This window comes from Balaenoptera ricei, chromosome 16, assembly GCF_028023285.1.
Source record: "Balaenoptera ricei isolate mBalRic1 chromosome 16, mBalRic1.hap2, whole genome shotgun sequence".
Classification (NCBI taxonomy): Eukaryota; Metazoa; Chordata; class Mammalia; order Artiodactyla; family Balaenopteridae; genus Balaenoptera; species Balaenoptera ricei.
In genome coordinates, this window is record NC_082654.1 from 64,314,772 (window position 1) to 64,342,210 (window position 27,439).

General features: G+C 53.3%; 2 protein-coding genes across 9 annotated transcripts in view; both read left to right on the top strand.

The window, feature by feature from the left end:
- The first annotated feature begins 1,206 nt into the window (after positions 1 to 1,206).
- Positions 1,207 to 14,544, top strand: TYSND1 (trypsin like peroxisomal matrix peptidase 1). Of its 4 annotated transcripts, none has more exons than XM_059900261.1 (4): positions 1,207 to 2,513; positions 4,239 to 4,369; positions 5,410 to 5,595; positions 14,286 to 14,544. In XM_059900261.1, exons 1-4 carry the CDS (start codon positions 1,342 to 1,344, stop codon positions 14,339 to 14,341), a joined length of 1,545 nt encoding a protein of 514 aa, XP_059756244.1. In that variant the 5' UTR covers positions 1,207 to 1,341; the 3' UTR covers positions 14,342 to 14,544. The 4 variants fall into 4 exon arrangements, with proteins under 4 accessions (XP_059756244.1, XP_059756243.1, XP_059756246.1 ...); XM_059900260.1 differs by lacking the exon at positions 14,286 to 14,544 and adding an exon at positions 7,855 to 8,720; XM_059900263.1 differs by lacking the exon at positions 5,410 to 5,595.
- A 1,941-nt stretch (positions 14,545 to 16,485) lies between these two features.
- Positions 16,486 to 27,439, top strand: part of AIFM2 (apoptosis inducing factor mitochondria associated 2) — a 35,170-nt gene continuing 24,216 nt past the window's right edge. For 4 of the 5 annotated variants that reach the window (XM_059899230.1, XM_059899228.1, XM_059899232.1 and 1 more), the window contains exons 1-5: positions 16,486 to 16,591; positions 23,580 to 23,773; positions 24,131 to 24,246; positions 25,542 to 25,661; positions 26,342 to 26,434. In XM_059899230.1, the coding sequence (XP_059755213.1) occupies positions 23,596 to 23,773; positions 24,131 to 24,246; positions 25,542 to 25,661; positions 26,342 to 26,434 (507 nt within the window). In that variant the 5' untranslated portion in view covers positions 16,486 to 16,591; positions 23,580 to 23,595. The remainder of the gene's footprint in view (positions 16,592 to 23,579; positions 23,774 to 24,130; positions 24,247 to 25,541; positions 25,662 to 26,341; positions 26,435 to 27,439) is intronic. The other variant, XM_059899229.1, reaches the window with a different exon arrangement.

Genomic DNA, 27,439 nt, shown 5'->3' on the forward strand with positions numbered 1-27,439 from the left:
TGACATGCCACAATTATATAAAATTCAAATTTCAGGGCCCATAAGTAAAATTTTATTTGAACACAGCCACCCCATTTCTTTAGCTTTTGCATGCTACAACAGCAGAGCTGAGTATTTAAGACAAAGAAGGTATGGCCCACAAAACCTCAGCTATTTATTTACACTCTGGCCCTTTACAGAAAAAGTGACCCCTGATCTAGATAAATCCTGGGTGATGGTTATAAATCATTATATGAAATGTGCATACTGCAAACTATAGGGTTGTGTAATTTAAAACTTTGACTTCAGCTACTGTTTATCATAGTTTTAAAAGGCAATTTTTGGAGCAAATCCAGTTTCCATGAGATATGTAGGGTGTGGCTTTGGCATCAGAAGACCAGAGGTGTAATCTTACGAGCTCCATTATCCCCCCTAGTGGATTACTGTACGGTTTACTTACAAAGTTTCAAAATACTGAACAGCTTCTTTATTTTTTTTAATTAATTAATTAATTAATTATTGGCTGTGTTGGGTCTTTGTTGCTGCACGCGGGCTTTCTTTAGTTGCTGCGAGCGGGGCTACCCCTCGTTGCGGTGCGCGGGCTTCTCATTGCGGTGGCTTCTCTTGTTGCAGAGCACGGGCTCTAGGCGAGCGGGCTCAGTAGTTGTGGCACGTGGGCTCAGTAGTTGTGGCTCGCAGGCTCCAGAGCGCAGGCTCAGTAGTTGTGGCGCACAGGCATAGTTGCTCCGCGGCATGTGGGATCTTCCCGGAGCAGGGCTCGAACCCGTGTCCCCTGCATTGGCTGGCAGATTCTTAACCTCTGCGACACCAGGGAAGTCCCCTGAACGGCTTCTTTGCCTGTCTTATCTCAGGGATCAGAGGTCGGATGTGTCCTACACCTGGGCAGATACTGACAGGTCCTGTCAAGGCCTGGGCAAGTCTAGCCGCCTCAGGGCGCATTTCTGTTCCCTTTCCTGCAGCTCAGCGAACAGAGACGAGACTAGGCTCCGAGGGACCAGCACGCCCCTATCTCCCAGTAAAGCCACATTACTATCACTCTCCCGGGGCTCATCCTCCGGTCCCGCTTCGCCCTCAACGTCGCACAGGTGACCTGAACCATCTAGGGCGCGGAAAGGCGGGGTCAGCCTCAGCAGCCAATCAGGGCTCGGCCCCTAGCCCAGCCAATCGGGCCGGGCCAGTTGGGGCTTAGCCAATCCGGCCGGAAGAGGAAGACCTGGGATAGTGCCTGCGCCTCTCGCTGCCAGCTTTGGGTGGCGCTACGTGGGGTCAGCTGGTGCCGGCCGCGGTCCTTGCTCGCTCGCTTGTTCCACGGGAAGCCCCTGGTGTGCCGGCCCCGAGGTCATGGGGCGGCAGTGGGGGCCAGCCATGAGGGCGGCCGAGCAAGCGGGCTGCGTGGTGAGCGCCACCCGGGCCGGGCAGCCCGAGGCGGGCTCGTGGAGCTGCAGCGGGGTGATCCTGAGCCGCCGCCTGGGCCTGGTGCTGTGCCACGGGGGCATCTTCACCCCCTTCCTGAGGGCCGGCAGCGGGGCGCTGACCGCGGCCGGCGCCGCCTTCCTGCCCGGCGACAGTTGCGGCGACGACCTGCGCCTGCACGTGCAGTGGGGCCCAACGGCCGCGAGTCCGGCAGGTCGCGCGGAGCGGGGCCGCCCGGGGCTGTGCACGCCCCAGTGCGCCGGCCTGGAGCCCGGCCCGCCCGCCCGGTTCCGCGGGCGGCTGCTGCAGCCCCCGCGGCCCGCCGAGCTGCTGCTGCTGTTGAGCTGCCCGGCCTTCCGGGGCCACTTCGCGCGCCTCTTCGGCGGCGAGACGGCCAAGCAGTGGAGCTTCGCGAGCGCCGCACCGGACGACGAGGTGTCGGAGGAGGAGGAGGAAGACCAGCTGAGAGCGCTGGGCTGGTTCGCTCTGCTGCGCGTGCGGCCGGACCCGGAGAAGGAGGCGGAGGCGGAGGAGCGCGGGCCGGTATTGGCCGTGGCGCCTCTCGGGGCTGTGCCCAAGGGTGAGCCGCTGCTGGCCTGCGGCTCCCCGTTCGGGGCCTTTTGCCCCGACATCTTTCTCAACACGCTCAGCTGTGGCGTGCTCAGCAACTCGGCCGGCCCGCTGCTGCTCACCGACGCGCGCTGCCTGCCAGGCACCGAGGGCGGCGGCGTGTTCGAGGCGCGGCCCGCGGGGGCGCTGGTGGCGCTGGTGGCGGCGCCCCTCTGCTGGAAGGCCCGCGAGTGGGTGGGCCTCACGCTGCTCTGCGCCGCCGCCCCTCTCCTCTGCGCCGCCCGAGCGGCCCTCTGCCGCCTGCACCCCGGCGCCGCCGCCCTGGCCGCCTTCCTACCGCATGAGATGGGCGCCCCGTGGGGCCTGCCCCTCCGAGACCCCGGACCCCCCTGGGCAGCTGCGGCCGTGCTGGTGGAGTGCGGTTCCGTTTGGGGCTCCGGAGTGGCCGTGGCACCCCGCCTCGTGGTGACCTGCCGGCATGTGGCCCCTCGGGAGGCGGCCAAGGTCCTGGTGCGCTCCACCACCCCCAAGTAAGGCCCACAAGGTTGCCCCCACTCCACTCCCTCACCAGCTGTCGTATCTGGATCCCAGGTCTCAGGTCATAATCCTGAGGATTATGGAGGCCTTCTGGTTTCACGCTCATGCTTGGTGGTGCAGTGTGGATAGAGACCTGGGACCCTCCCCTCATCCTTGGCACCCAGAACCCCAGAGTAGGGGGTTCTGGACCTCCTGGCAAGGGGTGAATGGGGCTTGGGCGAGATGACAAGCAACTCTGGGGAACTGTGGGGTGGTCCAGCATCCCTGGCTAGGCATCTTTGAGCTCCCCCTCCCAGTCTGAATTCCTTCTGGGCAACTTCTCTGTCTCAGCCTTGCACCCACACACCAGAGGCCCTTGAACAGAGTCTTCCTAACCCTGCCCTCTTTCCCCTGAATGCCGTAGTGAAGCCCCAGGGGCCCAGGATGCTACCCTCCTGGGTTAGGAGAGAAGCCTGTTACTCTTACTTGATTTATCTCTTAGATCTTAATCAGCTTCCCTTCTGGATCAACATGAACAGATATGCGGTTCCACCTAATTAGAATATGGGAGTGGGGGCCAGGCAAATATAGTTTGAACAATCATTGAATGCTCTTGGCAGCCAGGTTGGGACTTCAGACAGTCATTTGTTCCCTCTCTGCAGGGAGAGCACTGTTGCCCTCCTTTACTTTCACTTGCTGTGACAGTGGAGACAGCAGCCTTGGCTTCCTGGTTTGGTTTTCTAATACATGTTCTGTTTCTTCTGTAGTCCCAGGTGCTTGACTTAGGCCAAAGCAAACACTATAGCACCTTGGTGTTAATGCCTGTTGTTCTGTACCTGGCTCAGCCTCTCAGCCCAGACCTTTCCAGATGCCTCTATTGAACTCCTGAGGTTAACCCAGCCTGGCTTTGCCACAGAGTCCCCTCTGGCAGCCACCTGGACAGCCATGACTTTATAGGGAAGACTGATGATGAGAATTTTCCTCTGTGTGTGGTCCCCAGTTCCTCACCCCTCCATCTACCCCCGCATACTCTTGGTCCTAGGGAACCCAACAGGTCTGCTGGAAGCTACCCCTGCAGAGTGTGTAGTAGGAAGCCCCTGTGTAATCTTGGGCAATTTGCTGAATCTGTCTAAGCTGCTTTCCCATGACATGTAAAGTCTTGGAACAGCCTGCCAAGTAGTAAGAGCTATAGAAGTGCTGGCATTTATGTAAACAGGGACCCAGAGGGATGAATTCGTATGATGTCTGCCCCCGCAACTGACAGGATTGTTGGTATCAAATGAGGCAGTAAAGGAAAATGCTGAGAATGCTTGCCCTGGCTCCTGCCACTAACTGTGTGACCTTGAGAAATTACTCAACCTCTCTGGGCCTCAAATGCACCATCCAAAATGGAGATAATACCAGTGCCTAGTTCATAGGGCAGCTGTGAGGACTAAATGAAATGATGTCCATAGAACATTAACGCCAGGCCTGGCCCACAGTGCCCCCTAGGTGTCAGGTGTTTGTGATGACGGTGAGGCACAGGAAGCTTTACATAGAAGTACCCTGCAGCTGGTAGAGCATGTTTGGAAGTTCCACTGTGGATGTGCCCAGAGTTGCATGCTGGTATGTTTCAGGGCTGACACCAAATCTTTTGAGTCCCAAGTTCATGACTTTTACTGTCACTCTCATTATTTTGCTTCCTCCCAGTGCTGAACGTTCGGAAAGCTAGCCTGTCATTTTGTTTCCCTTGTTCCCAGGAGTGCCGTCATCTGGGGACATGTGGTATTTGCCACCCAGGAGACATCTCCCTATGATATAGCAGTGGTGAGCCTGGAGGAGGACCTAGATGGTGTCCCTGTACCTGTGCCCGCTGAGCGTTTCCATGAAGGTAAAGGACAGAGGGGTTCTCTGGTCTGGGGTGGACCTCAGGAAGGAAAGTCAGTGTTGGGCGCTCTAACCCTGCAGATCAGGGGCCAGTCCCCCAGGTCAGCTCCCTTCCCCACCCCTGCTGGAGTAATGCGTCAGGCTGGCACCTTGCTACATCCTGGTTACAGTGCTTTGGCCGGAGTTGCTCTTGGAGGCCTCCCTGCTCACGCCCAGCATGCCCAAGGTCCTGGGGGGCATGTGGAATTCCCAGCGAAGGGTAAGGCACGCCTTTTTCCTGAGGCCCCACAGCAGTGTAGTGTGTTGAGCCTTGGGGGCTCCTTATAACACTGCAGGCTGGTCTGAGAGATGTGTACTTCTGAGGCTCCAATGGCATGATTTGAGTAAAAGGCTTTGTGACGCTGCCACAGAAGTACCAGAGGTCTCGCTTTGTGGATGTCGTATGCTATAACGTAATAACAAGGATTACAAGCTCTCTGCGTTGGCATCTTCTGCCACTTATTAGCCCCGTGTCCTTAGGCAACTTAATGAACTCTGCCTCAGTTTCCACATCTGTAAAATGGGGATAATGTTCCCTACTCCTGGGCCTTGTGAGGAGTAGGTGAGATATTGTCTGTAAAGCACTTGGTGAAGGAAGGTGGTGCCCGCTTTGTAGTCATCATCACCATTTTATTTTTACCAAGAGACTTCTTAGTCTCAGGAGGTGGGTGTTAATTTCATAAGCATTTATTGAGCCCCTGGCTAGGTGCTGGGAATCCTAAAAAGTGACTACCCAGTCCAGCAGGGGAATGAGGGCTGGAGAACAGCCTGATGCTGAAGAGAAGTGGTTGAGCAGATACAGTGCTGGGAGCTCAGTGGAGGTCCCGGCCTATTCCTGTGGGGGGCCTGGGGAAAGTTCTCATGGAGGCAAGAGTATCTGAGCAGAAACTCAAAGGGCAGAGAGGGTTTGGAAATTTGGAGAGGACAGGGAGGGGGTTGGGGAGTGTGTGAGTCCTGCCAGACAGAGGAGGCTCCCCAGCTTAACCCTTCTTCCCTCCCTGACAGGCGAGGCTGTCAGTGTGGTGGGCTTCGGTGTCTTTGGCCAGGCCTGCGGGCCCTCGGTGACCTCAGGCATCCTGTCAGCTGTGGTGCAGGTGGATGACACACCAGTGATGCTTCAGACCACGTGTGCTGTGCATGGTGGCTCCAGTGGGGGACCTCTCTTCTCCACCTGCTCCGGGGACCTCCTGGGTAACCAGCTCCTTGGTCCTCTCCCAGCCTTCCCCTTGCCAGAGCCTCAGTCCCATCCTGGGAGTGCTTGGTTTCCAGCCCTGGGAGCCACCCTCTGTCTGGAAAGATGGTGGGCCTTATGCCCAGAGGTAGTTAGCCAAGGTTTTCAGGCTCTTGTGCTTCTGAGGGTGGAGAGGGACAGATGCTGAGCTTGGGGGGAAGAGATCTGGGTTCTGGTCGCTTCTCTGCCACTGAGCCACTGCACAACCTTGGGTAAGTCACTTAATGTCATTTGATCTGTGAGACTCAGGAGTTGGATAAGTCCAAGGGTCACGAACTCAAAAGCCTACAGAGGCTGGGCTGGTAAAGTGAATGAATGAGTGAGTGAGTGAGTGAGTGAGTGAGTGAAGACAGCAGTGAGTGGAGGGCAAGGGGGAACTGGGGTGAACACCACTCAGCTCTAGCACATTGTTGCCTCATTACAAAGATATGTGGGCCTAACGCTGGCTGACTTTCCAATTTTTCACAAGGAGCTGTGAACCTTTTTTTTTTTTCAGAATTCCTAACCACACCCCTGTGAGAAACGAGTTTACCAGCTAGAGAACAGTGTTTGAGCATGTACAGTTCTTTTTATCTTTAGCCTTAAAGTGTCCAGTCAAAACGCTCTTTTCCAAAGTTTCTTAGATTAGCTCCTTCCCCTTCCCCTTCAGTATAGTTATGTGATTCATTTGAACTACAGTTAGGTACATTTGTCCTAGTCTGCATTCCATTTTTCTCCCATATACTGGTTGACCTTTTAAAAGATATATACAGATAAGTGGACACAGAAATAAATATAGATGTGTGTATGCATGACTTAGTGTGTGTGTGTGTATATATATGTGACTCCTAGCTCAGTCTGCTGAGAGGGGCTAGAAGCAGTGACATCCATTTGTAATGAACACAGCGAGAGTTCAGATCTTGGTTTCTAAGAGTCATTCTCTAGGGCTGCCTTGTGGTGCTGGAAAGGAGGGAGGGGTAACAACAACAGCAGCAGCAGCAAAATGATGGGCACGTCAAATGTTGAAAGAATCAGGAGCTGACGTGAAGGAGCTCCCACTGGAACAACTTGAGCAGCAAAACAAATAGTAGTAGTTTGGGTTTTCAGAAGAATTCCCATTAATGAATGTAGAAGAAATGAGGGAAATAGAAAATCACTTATTAGGACACCCCAGTAGGAACTGCTGCCGACAGGATCCATCGATGGATGCCAGAATCAGTAGGCAAAAGTTCAAGTAGAAACAAGATAACTGCATAATCCTAAAATATTTCGTACTTACCAAGGGGGTAATAGTAAGTCTACAGCGGAGAAACCTGGCAGATACCACCCAAGTAATGAAGGTTAACATCGCAAGCAGTGCTTATAGGCAGCACACATTTCCTGATAGGATGCACTGAAAAGGACACATGGCTTCTATGGTTTTCTTCTCAATAATGTATAACCTCAATCTTATCATGAGAAAGCATCAGGTAAACCCAAACAAATTGAGGGACATTCTACAGAATAACTGACCTGTACTCTTCAAAGTGTCAAGGCCATGAAAGATAAGGAGAGACCGTGGAAGTGACCCAGATGGGAGGAGACCTAGGAGACATGACGACTAAATGCCATGTGGGATCCTGGATCAGAAAAAGAGCATTAGTGCAAACACTGGTACATCCAAGTGAGTTCTGTACTTTAGTTAATAGCATTTCACCAAGGTTGATTTCTTGGTTTTGATGAATGCTGTATGGTGACATAAGGAAAAGCTGGGTGAAGGGTATACAGGAACTCTGTACTATTTTGGCAAGACTTCTGTTAAGTCGAAAATTGTCTTCAAAAAATTCATACACACGCACTGAGCAGGCCAAACAAAAGTTCTGTGTGGGTCTGATTGATTTATTCAGTCACTCAGCTAGTGTTTGTTGAGGTCGTCCTCTGCCAGGCACTGTTCCGGGTACTGGGGAGACTGCATGGACAGAACACAGCAGTCCTGCCCTCATGGAGCTGAAAGACAACAGAAGTCGGAGAGAGGGATAACAAAACAAGTGAAACATGGGGTATTAGATGCTGATAGTGTTGGGGAGAAAGTAAAGCCAGGAAGGAGGACTGAGGCATGAGGAGCCCGTGTCCATGAATGAAGCCTGGTGCCTGTCACTACGAGGGGGCTTCAGGCAGGGCTAGGGCCTCCAGGGTGGAGGTGAGCCTCCCTCCCCTGTCCCCTGGCTCTCACCCTCTTTTCCTCTCTGGCTCCTGAACAGGCATCGTCGCCAGCAACACCCGGGACAATAACACGGGGGCCACCTACCCCCACCTGAACTTCAGCATTCCCATCACGGTGCTCCAGCCGGCCCTGCAGCGGTACAGCCAGGCCGGCGACCTGGGCGCCCTCCGCCAGCTGGACCGCGCCCCCGAGCCGGTGAGGGTGGTGTGGCGGCTGCAGCGACCCCTGGCAGAGGCCCCGCGGAGCAAGCTCTGAAGCTGTGGCACCGCTCTGGAGAGAAGAGCAACCATCTGATGCCATGGGGAGTGCGGGGGCTGGTGGCCTGAGGACCCTGACGCAGCACACCCCAGCCAGGCTACATCCCCATCACCACCCACCTTGCTCAGCTCTGGAGTCTGGACCAAGCTTCTCTTTAGCCCCCATGGATCTCTTACCTGGCAGCCCGTTTTGGGGTGCTTTCTCAAGCCGCCACCTCTCTCTGCCCCCGACACTAGGCTCAGCTCTGTTCTTTTCCCTTCTGGGGAGCCCAGTACAACCGTACAACAGACAGATCTGGTCCTGACAGACAGATGTTGGCTGGAAGGCAGGCCCGGCCATGGTTCCCTGTCTCCTGACGGTCACTGGCCGCCTGCGGCGGCGGCTTCCCTGGGGCCTTGGCTCCTCTCTGCTCTCGGTCAGAATGGGGCTGACAGAGCACTGGGGCTTCCTCAGAACACCTCAGCAGAGAGGCCCTGCTCTGAAGACCAGAGGCGGAAAGAAAAGAGCATCTTCCTGTTCTGCTGGACCAGCGGTGGCGTCCCTGGAAGCCAGGACTCCCGGCTATTCATATGTCAGGTGCCCTGACCTGCAGGGGCACGCTGACACAGTGCCTTAATCTTCTGGCCCGTAAAGTAGCTCTCAGGGGTCGGGGGTGGGGACGTGGGGGGAGGGGTAGAATGTGTCTGGTTGGGGTTTGGGAATAAACAGGACCTACGAGGGACAGGACCTACTTCTATATATCAGCTTCTTTTTTTTCCCTCTTTGTTTTGAGAGTTGAGTGGGGAATAGGAAAGCACCAGGCACAGAAATATACCTTTCCGTCCTGCTTTCTCAGGGGGGGTTTGATCTCACGGGACACTCTTGCGCCAAACTAGTCCTGGTAGCTGGTCGTGGTGCCAGTTAGCACTGGGTGGGGCTTGCAGATCGCAGATGGTGGTGGCCTTGGCCTGGCAGCAACTGTTTACAGGCTGCCCGGATGGGCCCAGGCCTGTGCCAGGTCCTGGGATGGATGGGAGCTGGGGAGTTCAAGGGTGAATGAGGCCAAGGCAGGCCCTAGGAGCTAAGACCAACCCTGGGAGTCAGGAGCATGCACTGTGTGTCCAGGGCCCCGCCTGTGCAGGCCGTCAAGAAATGATTGTTAAATCACTGACAGGTTGAATGCCGTTTGGGAATGACTGGGGGAGAGGGGGCTAATCTAAGCAGAGAGAATTGCTGTGAGTACTTTGTTTCTAACATGTGTTTGCTGAGCGCCCACAGCTCTGGGCAACCACAGAACACCCCTGAGACAGTTGTTCTTCTCTGTGTGGATTAGGAATGGGGCCAGAGGGCAAAGTTAGCTTGAGAGAAATCCTGTAGTAAATTTATGGATGTGGGGAGAGCTGAGTTCTGACTTGGCTGCAAGTGGGAAGGGGAAGATTTATTCCAGCGTGTGTGGGTACCGAGGAGCTCAGGCTATTCTGGGGAGACTGGTGTGTCACCCCATTAGTGGAATGAGCAGGGCGTCTCTGTCCTGTTCAGGTGGAAGACCGTGTCCAGGGGCCCAGAGCAGGGAGGATCAGGCAAGGATTCATCCAGCTGAACCCTGAGGGGAGAGTAGGTGTTTACCAGATGGAAACAGGAAACGGGGAGGGTGTCCAGATTGAGGGCAGTGGGAGCTGGGACAAGGAAGTGTGAAACTACATGTGTGTCTGGCCATGCTAAGTGGAGAAGAGATTGGAATGGAGGCTGGGGAACCAGTGACAATGGCCCTGGTGACGGGGAAGATGGCCAAAGCAGGCCTGGTGGGCATAGAGATCAAGCATGACACAGGAGGTGGACCTGACTGGATGTGGGGCAATGCAGAGAGAGAGAAAAGGGTCAAATGGTGCTGGGTCTCTAGTCAGGATAGTGATGAGTGGCTGACAAGTTTAGGGACGAGAAGTTCCCTTGGGTGTCTGTGGGATCTCAAGTAGAGAGGCATAGCAGGCTGTTAAGTGGATGAGTTAGGATAACGCAATAAAAGGTCCCCTCTTCCCCATCTCAGTGGCTTAAGACAATAGAAGTTTGTTTATTGCTCACGTAAAGTCCAAAGTCATGCACCCGACCAGGAAGGGGAGGGTGGCTCCCGTGCAATTGTGGTTGAGGGACCGAGCGCCTTCCTTCTTGCGGCTCTATCACTGGGTCTGGGACCTCAGATCCTCTGCCAGGTCTTCTGTACCTGGATGGTGGATGGGGGAAGAGAGAGAGGAGAAGATATTCCTGCTTCTTTTTAAAAAAATGATTTTATTTTGAAGCAGTTTTAAACTTACAGAAAAGTAGCAAGAATCCCCACACACCCTTCCCCCAGACACCCCATACCATTTGTGCCATATGCCCCAGAGATGTTCTTTGTAACAAAGAGACCTCATTTAGGATCATGAGTTCTACCCACTTGCCATGGCTCTCTCCCCTTTGACTTGGAGCAGCTCCTAAAGCTTTCCTTGAGTTTGATGCCCTTGACCTTCCTGCAGAAAACAGGGCAGCCATTTTGCAGAATGTGCCTTAGGTTGGGTTTGTCCACACTTCCTCATGATTAGATTTGGGATACACATCTTTGGAATATAACATTAGTGATGTTGTCTTATCATCATGTTCTACTGGGTGGCGCATGATCTTTATTTGTCAAATTACAGATGATAACCTTGATCATTTGAGTAAGACGGTGCCTGCTAGGTATCTCCACTGTAGAGTTCCTTTTTTTCTTTGTAATTAATAAGTATTTGTGTGGCAATATTTGGAGACTATGTAAATATCCCTACCCCACTTTCATCTACTGTGCTTATCACCCACTGATGTCCCTTGGCTGAATAACTTTAATGTTTGCCAAATGGAAATATTTATTTTCATTTTTCCTCCTACATTTATTCACTGGCTTTCTATTGTAAGTAAACGCTTTCCCTCCTCTCTGTTTAATTATATCTGTGTGGAATCATGGATTCATAGTTTATTCAATGGATTATAATCTATTGTTATCATTATTTTGATGCTCCAATTGTCCATATTGGCCAGTGAGAGCTCCTTCAAACTAGCTTCTGTGTTCTTTTGACATCTCTCCATCATTCTCTGAGCACTTCCTTCAAAACAAAATGTTCTAGACTTACTTAGTACTTTCCCTGGAATCAGCCACTTCTCCAGGGTCCTTTTTACTAGAGAACGGTATTTAGAAGCAAAGATCTAGGTACTAGGTGTGCTTCTTACTCTGAGGTGTTGCTGCTCCCAGGCCCTCTCCGTAGACAGACCTTACATCTATATTTATTTCTATCTCTATATGTTGCAAGCCATGCCATGCGTTAACACTGATAGTTCCAATTTGATACCACAAGTTCAATACCATAAGGTTCATTCTAGCTCTCCCCTTTTCATATGGGTACCTCCCTCCTGTCAGTGAGAAACACGGCTGCATTATCCTCAATATCCTCAATCCTTAGCTTGTTTGCTCCATCCCTTGCATGTGGCTAGTCTTCTGACCCCATCAGGCTGCCCCTGCCACCCTACTCTGATGCTGCCCTTATACGGGTCACCATTACTGCTCCGCACAAGCCTGCCTCGTGATTTTTTTGACTTCATTAGGAAGAGGGAAGAAAGCCACCCTTGCTTCTTAACTGCTTCAGCCCAGAAGTGACACATACAACTCCTGCTCATGTTCCTTCCGTGAGAATTTGGCCCCGGCCAGAAGCAAGGGGGGGGTGGGGGGAGATGGGCAACGTAGTCCCCGGCAGGGCAGCTGCTCCTCAGCAGGACCCCTATGCCATAGAAGGGGAGAATGACCTTTGTGGAGAGCTGGCTGGCTGTGCCAAGCTGGGTCTTGTTTTAGTGCTGCTTTAAGAACAAAAACTCACTCGTATTACCAAAATCAAAGTAGGTTTAGTGTTCAGACCCTCCCGCACAGGTGCCAGAAAGCTCCTTGGCCTGGGGAAGCTCTGGGGGCCACTAGGTGTGAATGATGACTCAGCATCCCTCTCTGCTTTATTCCCTCTCTTCTGGCCTCCTGGGCGCTCAGAGTCTCTCCTTCCTCGTAAGTGCAGTTTGGCCTTTCTGGCCCTTCTCTCCATGACCTTTTATCTCTAGATCTCCTTGTCACATGCCCCATTATCAGATTTCCTCACTAAATGCCCAGAGAGCAAATATCTGCCTGAGCCCATCATCTTCTCATGCCGTGCAACATCTGGGGCCGCTGTGGGAGCAAGTGCAGTGAAGGGCCTGGGGCCACCGGTGTTTAAGGGACAGAGGCAGAGCCGGAGCCTGCAAGGGGGCTGAGAAGAGACAAGCAGAGGCACAGGAAGAAAACCAGGGAGGCTAAGACCTCGGTCAGCAGGGCAGACACCAGAATCTGTTTTCCTCTCTTCTTTCCGGCAATACACTAGACTGCATCTCCTGGCCACCCTCACGGTCAGGTGTGTCCGTGAGTTCCAAAGGGCAGAAGGGAGGTGCGCCACTTCCAGGCCTGGCCCATAAGAACCTTCTACCTGGCCTTCTCTGCACCCTACCCCCTGCCCCTGGTGGGAATGGAGGCATCCCTTAAAAGAGACCTTGGAAGCCACTTGGTAAAGATGGCCTCTTCAGTCTGGTCCCTGGATGATGGTGTGGATGGGGCAGCCTCATTAACCAGTTCACTAGCCTGTACTGAAACCCAGGCAAGTAATGTACTTCTGTTGTATTTGAGCCATTAGATTGGGGGGGTCCATTTGTCACAGCAGTAGAACCTATCCTCGTGAGTATAGTTTTTCCCTAGCTGGGAGCACTATGCCAAACCACATGTAGAGGGAGAGAAGAAACAGGGGGATGCCCCCCTGTCGTTTGAGGGTTATGAATTTCGCTAAAACTGACCAGGCTCTTCAGATGAAGTTAAGAGTTGTCTCTTCCTCAAGTGGGCATACAGCTTCTATTTCTCTGGGCCCCTGAGCTGATCCCACTACCTTGGAGCTCCTCCCAGCCCTGGGAGCCAGCAGTAGAGTCACCTGTTGCTGCCAGGGAATGTCTTCAGGCCTGGCTGAGTGCCAGCAATGTTTCCTCCTCTTAGCTTCTGTGATGTTAGACAATCTGCCTGCCATTCCTACTAATCATTAAAGTTCCGCAGAACTACCAACGTTACAGCATCCGGACCGTATCTCCCTGCTACCCCTGGCACCTGGACATTCAAAGACGAAAGTCCCTTGTTAGGCAAGGAACCCTGATTTTCGGTGCCAAAGCTATGAACACTGTTGAGTGGGAAGAGAGGAGTGATGTGGGGTGTGTCTGGGAAAGGGCCAAGAGGGGTTGCACTGAGATCCTCTCCCCTCTCTTGAATCAAGGTGTCCTCTGGTTGCCAAGAAGGTGCTGAATGACAATCAGACGCTTTCCATGGTTTTCATGGTTTGGGGCAGGTTCTTGGAGATGGGCCACACCAGCTCTACAAGCCATGCCTCGAGCCCAGTATGGGCCACTGCATGCCTCTCTCTCCTCCCTCCCAGCTTCAGGTTTGTGCTGCAATTTTAAGAGTCCTTCCCTTGTACCCTGCCGATTGGAATCCACTTCATCTGTCTCGGCCCAGTTCCTCTGCAAAACTCCCCTTGACTTTCCCAGGCCCCAGGGCTGTATCCCTGCCCTGGGCAGGCTGTAGCGCTCTTATTCACCTCTCTGTCTCCCACAGGGCTAGGGCATATGCTCTGTAAGTTTCTGATGCTTGCTTGACACACCATTGAGACTCTCCTTTGCCTGCTCAGCGACCTCCGGCTCCCTTAGGAGCCAGCTTTTCTGGCTTTAGGGTCAAAGCCCAGCTCCTCTCCTTTAGTAGCGGTGTGATTTTGCCTAGGTTATTAGCTTATGAGTTTCAGTTTCCTCATCTGTGAAATGGAGATAATAAAACTTACTTTGGAGGACCCAAGTGTAAAGTAAATTTGAGAAGCTATCCAAAGCACTTAGTCTGTGTTCAGTAAATATTAGCTATTACGTTTCTAAGAGTACTGGTGGGATTGTTTCATCAGAAACGAATCATTGTTGTTACCCGGGGCTGGGTGGAGGGAGGAGTGGGGAGGGACTGCTTACTGAGTTATGGGGTTTCTTTTTGGAGGGATACAAATATCCTGGAGTTAGGTAACGGTGATGGTTGCATAGCCTTAACCCCACTGAGTTTTACACTTTAAACACTTTTAAAAGAATGAATTTTGTGCTCCCCTGGTGGCGCAGTGGTTAAGAATCCGCCTGTCAATGCAGGGGACACGGGTTTGAGCCCTGGTCTGGGAAGATCCCACATGCCGCGGAGCAACTGAGCCTGTGCGCCACAACTACTGAGCCTGCGTTCTAGAGGCCACGAGCCACAACTACTGAATCCCGCGAGCCTAGAGCCCGTGCTCCGCAACAAGGAGAGCCACCGCAACGAGAAGCCTGCGCGCCTCAACAAAGAGTGGCCCCTGCTCGCCGCGACCAGAGAAAAACCCGCGTGCAGCAATGAAGACCCAACGAAGACCCAAAGCAGCCAAAACTGAAATAAATAATGATAAGTAAAAAAAAAAAAAAAAAAAAAAAGGAGTTAATTTTATGGTATGTGAATTATATCTTAATTTTTAAAAATCATTTAAGCAAACATTAGTGAACTCCAGGGGAACCAGGTGCTGGGGTCAGTGCCAGATGCTGGGGACTCAAAGTCCAGCAAAGCAACATATCTGCCCCAAAGAGCTAGTCGAAGGTGGTGGTAGTCCTCGGTGTTAGAGTTTAACCCCCACGCTACTTTCCTCTAGGGGTTTCAGGAGGAAAACATGGAGATAAAAGCTATTTGGAAGTTTGCAAACCCAGGACAAATGAAGGCTTGTGGGCTCCTAGGGCATCAAAGCCGACCTGTGGCTCTCTGATGGGTCCCTGTGAGGCAGGGTTAGGATGGGCAGCGCCTGTGGGCTCTCAGCACCCGCACTCTGGCACAGTTGCTCTTCAGTGGTCTCAAGGCCTGAGAGAAGGAGATGCAGACTCCCACGGCTCTGACCATATTCCCTCCTTCAGCCCACATTCACAGGGCAGAGTGCCAGCTGGATAGGAAGAGAGGCGAGGATTCCAAAGAACTGGAAGATGCACCCTGAGCTGTGTGGGCTAATAATAAGAGCGGGATGCTCATGGGAGGACACCAGCTCCTCTCCCAGCTTGAGATGACTCCAGGCACCAGTGTCTTCTAGATGGAATTGCTCACAAGGCTCCCTATGCCAGGGATGTTGGGTACGAGGCCTTTGACCACAGCTTTTGGAAAAGGAACAGAAATGGCTACTTCTAGAATAAACATACATGAAAACCGAGAAGGTAAAGGGCACTATTCAAAAGAGCACTGGGCGGGAAGAGAGGAAGCTGCCAGTGTACTGTGTAGCCTTGGGCAAGCTTATCTCCCCGTATAAAATAGCTGTAATAAATGGCTGCTGTGTATTCACTGCTGCTGTGTGCCAGGCACCGTGCTAACACACTTCACATAAAAGATCTCGCTGAATCTTTTCTACAGTGATTCGGGTAGGTGCTAATATTTGCATTAAATAGGTGAAGATGGATTATCTGGCACCAAATTGGCTTGATCCTACCTCCAGGTTGTAGCTTGCATCAGTACATTTCTTGACAGATCCGAGTGCTTTCTTCTTCTCCCTGGACTTCCCTCCTGCCCAGTTTACCCAATTTCAGGCAGCCCTCCCATTCCCCTGTCTTTTCACCCTCCAACATAACTCAGACCTCACTCTTCAGCTTAAAACCCATCAGTGGCATCCCGTTGCCCTTGGGATCACACGGGCAGTCTTTACCAGGACCTGGAGGCTTGTGCCACCCTGCCACGCTGGGCCACTCTGTCCCCGACCACTTCTGCAATGCCCCTGCTCTCAGCTGTTTATCCTGCCTTGGTCTTTGCACACCCAGAGCATACTTGCTTTCTCTCTGCCCAGGGCTAACTTCTCATCCTTGGAGAGAGGCCTTGGCACCCTTCTTGTGCCCCCGGTCTTTCTTACTGCAATTAGTGATACATATGTTTTATTGTTGTTTAGTATTTTCCCCTAGACTATTACCTGGAGGAAAGCACAAACCATGCCTGCATTGTTCTACATTTTACAACCCCTCACTCCCACCCCACGAGCCCAGCACAATGCCAGGCGTGGAGTAGGTGCTCAACTGGGTTTGCATTTTTGTTTATATGTGTGAAGGCTGGAGGCTGGTGATCCGTCCGAGATCGCACAGCCAGTGCCGGGGCCCGCGCTCTAAAGGCTGGAAAGGCGCCCGGCAAGGGAGCCGGACCGAACTTTGAGCAGAGTCCGAGGGGCCGGCGCAGCGCGGGCGGCCTCGACAGTAGCGGTCGAGTGCTCACGGTTGGGGCGATTGGCTCCAGGGCCGGCGGCGCGGGCGGGCCGGCGGCTGCAGTTCCCGGGGGAGCCGCCGGGGGCACAGCCGAGGTTGGAGGGCAGACGCGCCGAGTCACGCCGGCAAGGGAGGAGCCTCGGGCCCGGCGGCGGACACGGGAGCTGCTGGCCGGAGCGGGAGCCGGAACGGCGGGAGGCCGCCGGCAGGTGAGGGGCGCGCCTGGCGAGTTCTGCGGGACCCCCGCGCCTGCAGGGCCCCAAGAAGCCGGAACAGCGTCCGGGGCCGGGGAGGAGAGGGCGGTCGTCTATAGGACAATGGTCCCGAACGTTTTTGGCACGAGGGACCGGTTTCGTGGAAAACAACTTTTCCACGGACGCCGGGGTGGGGTGGGGGGGGTGGGGGGGGAACGGTTCAGGCGGTAATGCGAGCGATAGGGGGGATGCAGAGCGGCAGATGAAGCTTCGCTCGCTCGCTCGCCCGCCGCTCACCTCCTGCTGTGCGGCCCGGTTCCTAACAGGCCGAGGACTGGTATCGGTCCGCGGCCCGGGGGTTGGGAACCCCTGGTCTAGGATGAAGGGCTCAGGCCTGCACCAACTCAGGTCCCCCAAAAGTCAACGGGGAACTTTGCTCCCAGTGAGGACGGAGCAAACTCGCCCCCTCCGCATCCGCTCCCCCCCAAATCCCTGCTAAGTCTTCCCAAGTAAGACAGACCCCCCCCTTCACCCCCCCCCCCCAAATCCCGGGAGGGCTCCGAGGGTCGCCGCTGGGCGGTGGAAGCTGCTGTGGGGCGGACGGAAGCCCGTGTCACAGGCAGGAGGAAAGCCTCAGTGTCCAGGAGGAAAATGCCCAGGGTTACCCAGTGCCCATAGGCTCCAGGGTGCACTGGGAGGTCCTGCTTCTCCACGGAGCCCCAGCTTCCGCGGGGGCACTAAGGCCAGAGGTGGTCCAACTAACTCTGATGGAGCCGGAGGTTGGGGGGAAGCCCAGGACTCCTGATCCACCGGGAGCTGCTTTTAGTGCCTGATGTTGGGCGCTTTTCTTGAACAGCACCCACTAAACACACCCTGCCTTTCCCCTCTGATTAGACTCCCTCTGACCCTTGGTTGTACCGTGAGGGTGGGGAGGGGAGAGGTGCTCAGGAGCTGATGGTCCCACAGGAGGACAGGCACAGGGCAGAGGGTCAGACACAGTTTGTGAAGGGGCTTCCAGGTGTCCCGGCTCTGCACCTTGTGTTCAAAGGCCAACATGTAAAATATGTAAATATATAAATTATCAAGGAGGCCTGCTTGGGTGTGTGTATGTGCCCCAAGCTTTCAGAGCCCTCCAAGGAAGACCGTGTGTAACCCTGCATCTGGAGGGTCCATTTCAGAGGAGAAGACTGAGGCCCAGCTGGGCGGGGCCTTGCTCAGGACTACCCAGCAGTTAAGGAGGAGCTGGGTAGAGGGGGTGTGCTCCAGGGCCAGCCTGATCTTTGTGTCCGGTGGTGAAAAGAGGAAGCCAGGGTCCAGGCACAGATCATGGGGATGTTAAGGGAACCACAAAGTGACTGGCTCCCAGGAGACTGTACAAGTTGTGTGGCCTAGGCTTCAGCACCGGAGCCTGTATGACACTGCATGAAGTGCCCTCTCCTGAGGGCGTGAAAGGACAGCCCTCTTCAGACTTTGAGCCTCTTTCAGAAATTGGTCTTTTTGGGTTTTGTTCACCATGTGTTCCCTGGGGGACTGGCCATGGAGTGCCCACTCTCAGCCTAGTCCCTGGTGTCCAGTGAGGGAGGCTGCCCACCCCTCTGCCTTCGCCGGCTTGGAGAGATATATTCATGGTGCTTCAAGTCACACTGTAGGCCCTCTCGTCCAGGACGGCCACTCTGGAAACGGGTGTGGAAATCTACCTTGGGGGTAACTGGTGAGCGCTCAAAAGCTGGGTGTTTTATTTGTAATCTCTATGAAACAATTCTGGGACGACATCTTTGCTTTTTTTTTTTTTAATTTATTTTTTTATTTATTTATGGCTGTGTTGGGTCTTCGTTTCTGTACGAGGGCTTTCTCTAGTTGTGGCAAGCGGGGGCCACTCTTCATCGCGGTGCGCGGGCCTCTCACTATCGCGGCTCTCTTGTTGCGGAGCACAGGCTCCAGACGCACAGGCTCAGTAGTTGTGGCTCACGGGCCTAGTTGCTCCGCGGCATGTGGGATCTTCCCAGACCAGGGCTCGAACCCGTGTCCCCTGCATTGGCAGGCAGATTCTCAACCACTGTGCCACCAGGGAAGCCCGACATCTTTGCTTTGATTAGAGCCCACATGGTTCCGCTGTGTGTCTTCTGAGGCGTGACCTCCCCACAGCTTTGGCCTAAATATAACTTCCTTGTTTTTCAGTAGATTCCTAAAAGCCCTTTGTCTGTATTATTAGAGAAGAATCCCCCTGGGATCAGGCTGGGTGTCCTTGGCAGAGAAAACAGGATTTACGGAGAAAATTTGAGTATAGACCATATTGTGTGTGTGTTGGGGGAGGGGCAAAGGCAACATTACTTAGGAGTTGCTGGACAGTTAGGAATTGTTTTCTTGGACCTGCTTTTTTTTTTTTAATAAATTTATTTATGTTATTTATTTATTTTTGGCTGCGTTGGGTCTTCGTTGCTGCGCCTGGGCTTCCTCTAGTTGTGGCAAGTGGGGGCTACTCTTCGCAGCAGTGTGCGGGCTTCTCACTGCGGTGGCTTCTCTTGTTGTGGAGCACGGGCTCTAGGCGCGCAGGCTTCAGTAGTTGTGGCATGCGGGCTCAGTAGTTGTGGCTCGCGGGCTGTAGAGCGCAGGCTCAGTACTTGTGGCACACGGGCTTAGTTGATCCGCGGCATGTGGTATCTTCCCGGACCAGGGCTCGAACCCGTGTCCCCTGCATTGGCAGGTGAATTCTTAACCACTGCACCACCAGGGAAGTCCTCTTGGACCTGCTTTTATGCTAACATTCCTGCATCTGGGAAGATTCAGTTAAGATTCTCTGTGCTCATTCTCTTGCCTTGATGGTCAGTAAAATCAGATGGTAGGTTTGCAGTTCCTCAAAAAGTAAAATCTAGAGTTACCATAGGACCCAGCAATTTCACTCCCAGGTATAAACTCAAGAGAATTTTTTGTTCACACAAAAAGTTGTACACAGATATTCATAGCAGCCTTATTCATATTAGCCAAAAGGTGGAAACAACCCAAATGTCCATCAACTGACAAATGGATAAACAAAATGTGGTATCTCCATACAATGGAATATTACTCAGCCATAAAAAGGAATGAAATACTGTTACAAGTTGCAGCTTGAATGAATCTTGAAAATATTGTGCTAAGTGAAAGAAGCCAGACACAAAAGATATGGAATAGGCAAATCTATAGCGACAGAAAGATTAGTGGTTGTCAGGGCCTGGAGGGAGGAGGGAATGGGGAGTGAATGCTAATGGATGTGGAGTCTTTTTGGGGAGGAGGTGATGAAAATGTTCTGGTACTAGATTGTGGTGACGGTTGCACAACTTTATGAATGTAGTAGAAACCACTGAGTTTTACACTCAAAGATAGTGAATTTTATAATATATGAAAAAATATCTCAATTAAAAACATTAGATGGTAGGAAGCCAGCTCTGTCTTTAAAGCTTTATTATTTCATTTAAAAACATTCAAACAGTACAAAAAAGGGGAAAAAAAGCTCAAAGAAGAAAGTTAAAACATCATCTGGCAACCACTATTAGCATTTTGGTTTAGAGTGCAGATCTGGTCAGACTGTTGAGGATTGAACTGGGGCAAGTTACTGAAATTCTTTCCAAAATGAGGAGGAAACCCCACCTATTCAATGCAAAGACATTGATAAAAGCGCAGTGGACGCTCACTGTTGTCATCATTACTTGTATGTGTGTATATGTAGCTAGGTGCCTGGGTCTGATGGCCCACAATGGAGATTAGGCTCTACATGACTTTCTATTATCTGACTCTTTGATGGACAAGCTTTTTTTTTTTTTTTCTAAGACTTTATGTTTTTAGGGTAGTCTTAGGTTCACAGCAAAATTGAGTGGAAGGCACAGAAATTTCCTATATGCCTCCTGCCCTGACACGTGCATAGCCTCTTCCATTATCGACATCACTCAGCAGAGTGGTCCGTTTGTTACTGAACCTACACTGACATAATCACCCACAGACCATAGCTTACATTACGTTTCACTCTTGGTCTTGTACAGTCTGTGGGTGTGGATGAATCGTGGACAGACTTTTCATGTAAAAAATCTTCCACTGTAAAGTTGAATGTCTCCAGAATATTCCATCGTATGGGTGTGTAATAGTGTATCCTGTAATCTCCCCTTGGTGGAGGTTTCCATTGATTGATGGAGTCGCCCACTGATTGAGGCTGTTTGCCCAGCACTGCTGCTACATTAGAACATATAATTCAACATCATCAGTTGCACGCTTGCTTTTTGAGCACCTGCTGGGTGTGTGGCTAGGAGTGCTGGTCCATGGCTTAAGCTGATGATTTAGGTGTCTGGTGAAGTAGGTCATGGCCGAGCAGAGGGGAGTCTAGCTGTCCTCGGGTCCAGGTGAGAATTGGAATTGGAAGAGCCAAGGGAGAGGCGGGTGTCCAAGAGTGTTGGGCAAGGGAAGCTGCTGAGGAGAAAGGGTGGAATGGGCTGGAGCGCCACCAGGCCCCCATTCCCCAAGTGGGTGTGTCAGAGGTCAGTGGAGGGGAGAGAAGAGCAGATTCCAGGAGAGGCTTCAGGCGGCTTGTGGTGTGGCTCCTCCCCTCCCTGGCCCAGCTATGGCAGCCCCTCCTGGGCCTGGCTGTGCCCTCAGGCCCCAGACTCTGCACTGGAACTCTAAAGGATCAATTCACCTTTACTGAGGGCTGTGCCTAGTTGGGTGAGGCCAGGGTTTGTCCTTTGGGGAAGCCAGTTAATGATCCTGGGGGGCTAAGGGAGCAGGGGTTCAACTCCTTTGGCTAACCCACTGCCCATCAGACCTGTGCCGGGCTCACTGGGCTTTCTTCCCTGCGAGGGCCCCAGGGCAGCATGTAGGCCCAGACACTGCCCTAGCATGACAGGCCCTCTGTGTGTGCTGTCCCCTGTCCCCTGCCCTCCTGGCTGCCCCACCTTGTTCCCTGAACCCCTCCCACCCCCTCCCTTCCTGCCACTGGACTTCTTGGCCTAAGCTGTTCCCTCTGTGAAGAAGGCCCCTGGTCCCAGCTGTTTTTCAAGGCTCCACCTTGAGCTTCCCTGGGTGGTCCATGGTGGACCCCTCTCCCCAACAAGCTGGGTAGCGTCTCTCAGGCCTGTGCCCCGCCAGCTTGGAAGCAGAGCTCTCTGGGTGTTTCTCTGACCTCTTTGCTGGCTGCTGGCCCCAAGGGCAGGCTGGCACAGAGGGGGCCATGTTGAAGGGGCAGGTGAAATGCACCCCTTCCATAGCTTGCCTGACTGCCTGCCACATTCCCAGGCCCTGCTCAGCTCCTGGTGTCCGCTCCTGTCCCTGGCCGGTCCCCGGGGCCCTCTTGGGTCCTGGCCTAGGTGGCAGATTCAGCCTGATGAACACTCACAGGGCCAGCTCTGGACCACCTACTGAGGGCCTGGAGCAGTGAAGGTGACACTGCCTGCTGGGGGACTTGTTTTGGTCCCAGCCCTACAATGCACAAACCTCAATGCATTGGGGACCATTTAGCCAATGAGAAACAAAGTTAAATCCCCTCCAATCTCCTATGACAGATCTACCCTCCCTCGCCCAGGTTTTCACTTCCCCAGAGGAGAAATTAGACAGTGTGCATTTGAATACCAATGACAACAGTGTCTGGAGGTCCAACCGTAAGCTGCCCCTGTAAGTGTGGGAAAATCTGGGGACCATCTTGGGGGTCACCATGTCTTGGAAACCTATTGTGCAAGGACATTTTAGGCTGTCTCCTCCCATTACAGGGGGTAAGTGGAGGCCCAGAGAGGGGAGGGGTTGTGCCCCAGACTACACACCTGATGGAGGACAGAGTGGTGACCTTCCGGCTGCCTGCAGTGCTGTCTGAGAGGTGGGCTGGAATGTTCTTCCCCATTGAGCTTTTCGACAGCTTGCTGTCTGTCCACTTCCTCCCTCCTTGCCATGCTCACATGTGAGTGTGAGCCTGGGGCACACTTGGCCTGCAGACCTGGCCCTCCATCCTCTGCAGATACTCTCTTCGATTGCAGGTTCCCTTTCCTCGACATCAAGCAGGACCTTGCACCCCCTGCCTCTCTCACTGGAGCCCACGTGATGAGCGCTTCTCCATCCTCTTTCTCACCAGCAGACTTCCTTTTTGGTCCTTAACCAGCACTGTTTCTTCTCCCAGCAGAGATTTCTCCCTGCCCCCTTCCTCCTGGGGGGTGTCACCCACCAGTCGCAGTGTACATCCTCTGTTCCAGGAATGCTCAGGGGACCACCTGCCCACAGCAGACCCCTCCTCCCCACCCCACTGTCATGGCCTTAGTCACATCGCATCCTGTTTTGCAGGCTGATTGTCATAACCTGCTAATTGATCTCCTCAGACCTGGGGCTGAAGCTGGTGACGTGTGAGCTGGGTGGAATCTGGTCGCAGTGTTTGCTTAGTGTGGTGCTTAAAGACTTTTGTTTAGTTCTTTTAATGTGGCCTGTGCTTACCAGTTCCCCAGAGGTGTACCCACCGTTTCTGGTTACCGTGCACCTGCCCAGCTTCCCACAGCTACATCATCCGCCTGGCCCTTTGAGTTTGAAACCCTGCCTTTACAAGGGCTGAGACCATATCTGTCTGTCCATCTCTCTGACCACGGCATCCGTAGCACAGAACATGTCAAAGAGCAGGAGGTCCATTAATTTATACTGTTGAGTGAACAAATATATTTAAGAGTGAAAAAAAGTGCAAAAACAGGTGTTTAACTTGTGCAAAAAAAAATAATCATGATTGTAGGTGCAGAGAATATCTCTGGAAGGATTCATGTAAACTTGGTAACAGTAGATGCCTTGGAGAAGGGAGCTGGGTGGTTGAGGGGATGAGATGGAATTAGGATACTCCTTGTTCCTTTGGAATTTAATTCAAATTTTACAAAAATTGGAATTTCATTAAAAGATGATCACATACTTTTAAAAGATCAAGTCTTGGCATTTGAGGCCATTCTTGACGTGGACCCACCTCTGCCCACCCAGCCCTCGAGCCCCCCTCAATCTGATGTGGTCTCTCCTCCTACCCCAGCAGCACCTGGTCCGAGATGGGGTCCCAGGTCTCGATGGACGTGGGAGCCGTGCACGTGGTGATCGTGGGCGGGGGCTTTGGCGGCATCGCGGCCGCCAGCCAACTGCAGGCGCTGAACATCCCCTTCGTGCTGGTGGACATGAAGGACTCCTTCCACCACAACGTGGCAGCCCTCCGGGCCTCCGTGGAGAGTGGTAATGGGCTTTTCTCTGGGGCTTTCTTTATGACAGTGGTCTTGTCGCCACTGTGGATCACAGGGTGGTTTTCTCCCTTTAGGGCAAGGTGCCTAAATTCCACCGTTAGACAAATTCCGGGGAATCTTAAGGTCCCTGGCCTTAAGCAGCTACCATACCAAGGCCCCAGAAGTCAGAGCGAGAGCTTCTCCGAGGACCTGGGGCCCAGACTGGCGCTTTAGGGGGTAGTGGGTACCCAGGGGCTGTTTAACCGAGGGACCCCTGTTGGCATGCAGCTCTGGAAATGTTCTGAGTTATTCTGGCCTCCTGTGGGCAGCCCAGTTTTACACCGTGACCTCCTCTCTGTCCGTTCCCCAGGGTTTGCCAAAAAGACATTCATCTCCTACTCGGTGACCTTCAAGGAAAACTTCCGGCAGGGCCTGGTGGTTGAGATAGACCTGAAGAATCAGACGGTGCTGCTGGAGGACGGCGAGGTGAACCCAGCGGGGGCTGGCCATCCTCAGCTGGCTTCAGGGGGCCCCTGGGATGTGGCTGCTGGTGGGAGGACACCTGGGCCCGTCTCCTCAGGGGCAAGGGCCCCCCATGCCCGCCTGGTGCCTGGCAGATAGCAGATGCCTCCTGAGCAAAGGCTGGGCCCCAGCAGCCACAGGAGAGCGGTGCAGAGCCTTCCCTGTACGCCGGGCACTGTTTTAAGCCTCACGTGATCTCCTTTAACGCCCACTGTGACCCTGTGAGGGAGGTGGAGTAGCCTGAGTGCACCCAGAGGTTAAGAGGGCTGCCCAAGACCCCACAGCTGGAGAGACTCAGCCAGGATTTGGACCCAGGCAGCTTTGCCCCAGAGCCCTCACCCTGAGAGCCAGGGTCCCAGCCCAGGGGCCCCCTCACTGTCTGGAATCAAAGGGTAGGCACCACGATCCCACATCGCCCGAGGGGGGCAGAGGTTTTCTTCCCGAAGTTTGTGCCCCCCAGCCTGGGGTCTGAAACGGTGCCTGGTGTATCCCTGTGGGACCAGAGTCCGTCAGCAAGCTGCCAACAGCCCACCCGCCATGCTGGGTACCCTCCAGCCTGGCCCTCTACTCTAGTCAAAGCTAAGGGGGGACTGTACAAAGGGGCTCCAATTCCTGTCCTCAGTGAGTGTGTGGTTTAGTGTGAATGAATCAATCTTCCTTGAATCAATTTTAAGGCTGTAGAATCTCCAGTTGGCAAGATTACTGCGAACGTCCTTATCCTGTGGTTTTGGGTCCGTGAGGGCATCTCAGGCCTCCACGGGAGTAGTGGGTTCTGAGTGGGATACAGACCCTCCAGTCCCCCTTCCATCAGAGCAGCTCTGGGTTTGTCAGTTTTATATATTTAGGCTCCAAACAGGATATCCGCCCCCCCCCCCCCCGCTTTGTTTTTTTGGCCAGGTTAGGGGGAAATTTTTTCTAAAATAATGGTAATAATAGGGAGATTCTAAACTAAGTCCACACTGGAAGCTGGAATCCTGCTTATTCCCCACGAGCCGTTTCCTGTTGCCTGCTCACCTGCCCTGCTGCTGTGGGGAGCTCTACCCTCCCATCCTGTTTCACGGTGGGCAGTCCAGCAGGAGGAGAGCTCTGCCTCCTTGGGTATTTACTGGGTTCTAGCGCCGTCCCTTGGTCTAACCAGTGATGGTTTTGTTCCCCTCGCAGGAGGCCTCTCTCCCTTGGTGCTCCTTGCCTGGTGGAGCCTGGGGTTGGATGCAGGAGCCCAGGCCTGCCCTCACCATTCTTTCCCTTGCCCCTCCCAGGCCCTGTCCTTCGCATATCTCATCCTGGCCACGGGCAGCACTGGGCTCTTCCCAGGCAAGTTTAACCAGGTGTCCAACCAGCAGATGGCCATCCAGGCCTATGAGGACATGGTGACGCAGGTGAGCTGCCCGCCGCCCGGCGGTGGGACATTGAGGGCAGAGCCGGGGGTGGGGGGCCCTGGGAGAGTGGAACAGCTGTGGGGATGCCCGGGGCTGCAGCGGCGCTGTAGAGATGGAGAGGAAGAGGCTCCTGGGAGGAGACCTTTGGACCTGTCGTGAGGTCTGGACGTGAGCACCCAGACCTGCTCGTGTAGCGATTGGCTCCTGTTTGCACGGGGCTTGTGCTTTATAGAGCGGGCTTGGATCCATGCTCTCAGTCACTTCTCACGGGGATCTGGAGAGGTGGGTGGAATGGGTCTGTCCCCACTGAACAGATGAGGTGTGGGGACCCAGAGAAGGTCGTACAGCTGTGTGACCAAGGCCAGGTCTTTCTCTCTCTGCACAGCTGCTGAGAGGCCTGGGGAACCTCTGGCACAGTCACGAGCAGACGTTAGAGTGGAGGTTAGGAACCCGACCTGGAACTCAGGCAGATCCCGGTCACCTGCAAGGTGGGCAGGTAGTGAGAGTTGAGTGAGAAATGCAGGGAGACACCCAGCAAGAGCTGGCCCCGAGGCAGCACATTTGGACCCTGAACTTGGAAGGGGTTCTCTACGCTTCTTTAGCCAAGGAACCCACTCCCTAGGCTGGACCCCGAGGCAGGGCGGATTTGAGGGTGCACCTTACGTTTCCTCCTTCTCCAGGTCCAGAGCTCACAATCCATCGTGGTGGTCGGAGGAGGCTCTGCGGGAGTGGAAATGGCAGCAGAGATTAAAACAGAATACCCTGAGAAAGAGGTAGGCCAGTGGCCTTGGCCTTGAACTCTCAGAGCCGGGCTTCTTTTTTATCTGATGAACATCAGAATTTGCTCAGGGCCTGGGAGGGGAGCCCCATTACCATAAAGTGGGAGCGTGTGTTTCCTGTCTCCTGCTCTCTGCACTGGGGGACCCCCTAAAGTCCCATTCTGCTGGGAATTTTACCTGGAGAGCCAGGGTGCGTCCTAGTTCAGTGAGGGGTTCTGCCCTCTGGGCCAACCCGGAGGACCACGCCCCGGGGGGATACATTATGAAAGGTTAACTCCCGTGTCCCCTGCAGTAATGTGGCCTTTGTGATATAAACGTAGACTTTGATTGCCTCTTTTTGCTAACAACCAGCTTGATCAAAGACACCCTCATTGGTGTCTTGTCTGGAGCAAGCACAGCCTTTTGGTCTTTAAGGGACAGTAGCCCTTGCCCTAAACAGCACGTAGGGGGACCCCGAAGTGTACACCTCACAGCCCATGCTGGGGAAGGACTGGCCAGCACTGCCTCTTTTTAGTGATAAAGGGATGGAGACCCTGCTGGCATCCTGGAGAGAAAGGGAGCAGGCTGTAAAGGCTCAGCCTAGGGCTGAGTGATGATCAGCAGTTATGGGTCCTTGAGGCAAAAGCTTGCCTGCAGCTGATGCCAGATCAGCTTCTGGGAGTCACATGGAGCCTGTGTCTGGTTCTTTTTCCCTAGGGAAAGGCAGGATGGTTTTGAAAAGTAAGATCAATATGGGCTAATTTAATTATATGGCTATTCTCTGACAAATTATTGGAAATTATTATGGGTGGTTGATGTAGAAGTTTATTAATTTTGATTTATGGGGTGAAGACTGGTCTGAAGTAGTAAATAACTCAGTATAATTCCCAAATGTTTATAACTAATAGACAAATAAGAGTAATAGTAGCCACCCTTTATTAAGGAGTCACTATGTGCTGAGTTACGTGCTTTATACTTACTTTCTTGTTTCATCATTACAAAATTCCTATGAGTAGGACT

What these genes read in the sequence shown, in the direction of transcription:
- TYSND1 (XM_059900260.1), top strand. Translation starts at nt 1,342, where the DNA reads ATGGGGCGGCAGTGGGGGCCAGCCATGAGGGCGGCCGAGCAAGCGGGC. An exon ending in CGCTGAGCGTTTCCATGAAG is followed by an intron (nt 4,370 to 5,409) that starts GTAAAGGACAGA and finishes CCTCCCTGACAG; the next exon opens with GCGAGGCTGTCAGTGTGGTG. An exon ending in CTGCTCCGGGGACCTCCTGG is followed by an intron (nt 5,596 to 7,854) that starts GTAACCAGCTCC and finishes GCTCCTGAACAG; the next exon opens with GCATCGTCGCCAGCAACACC.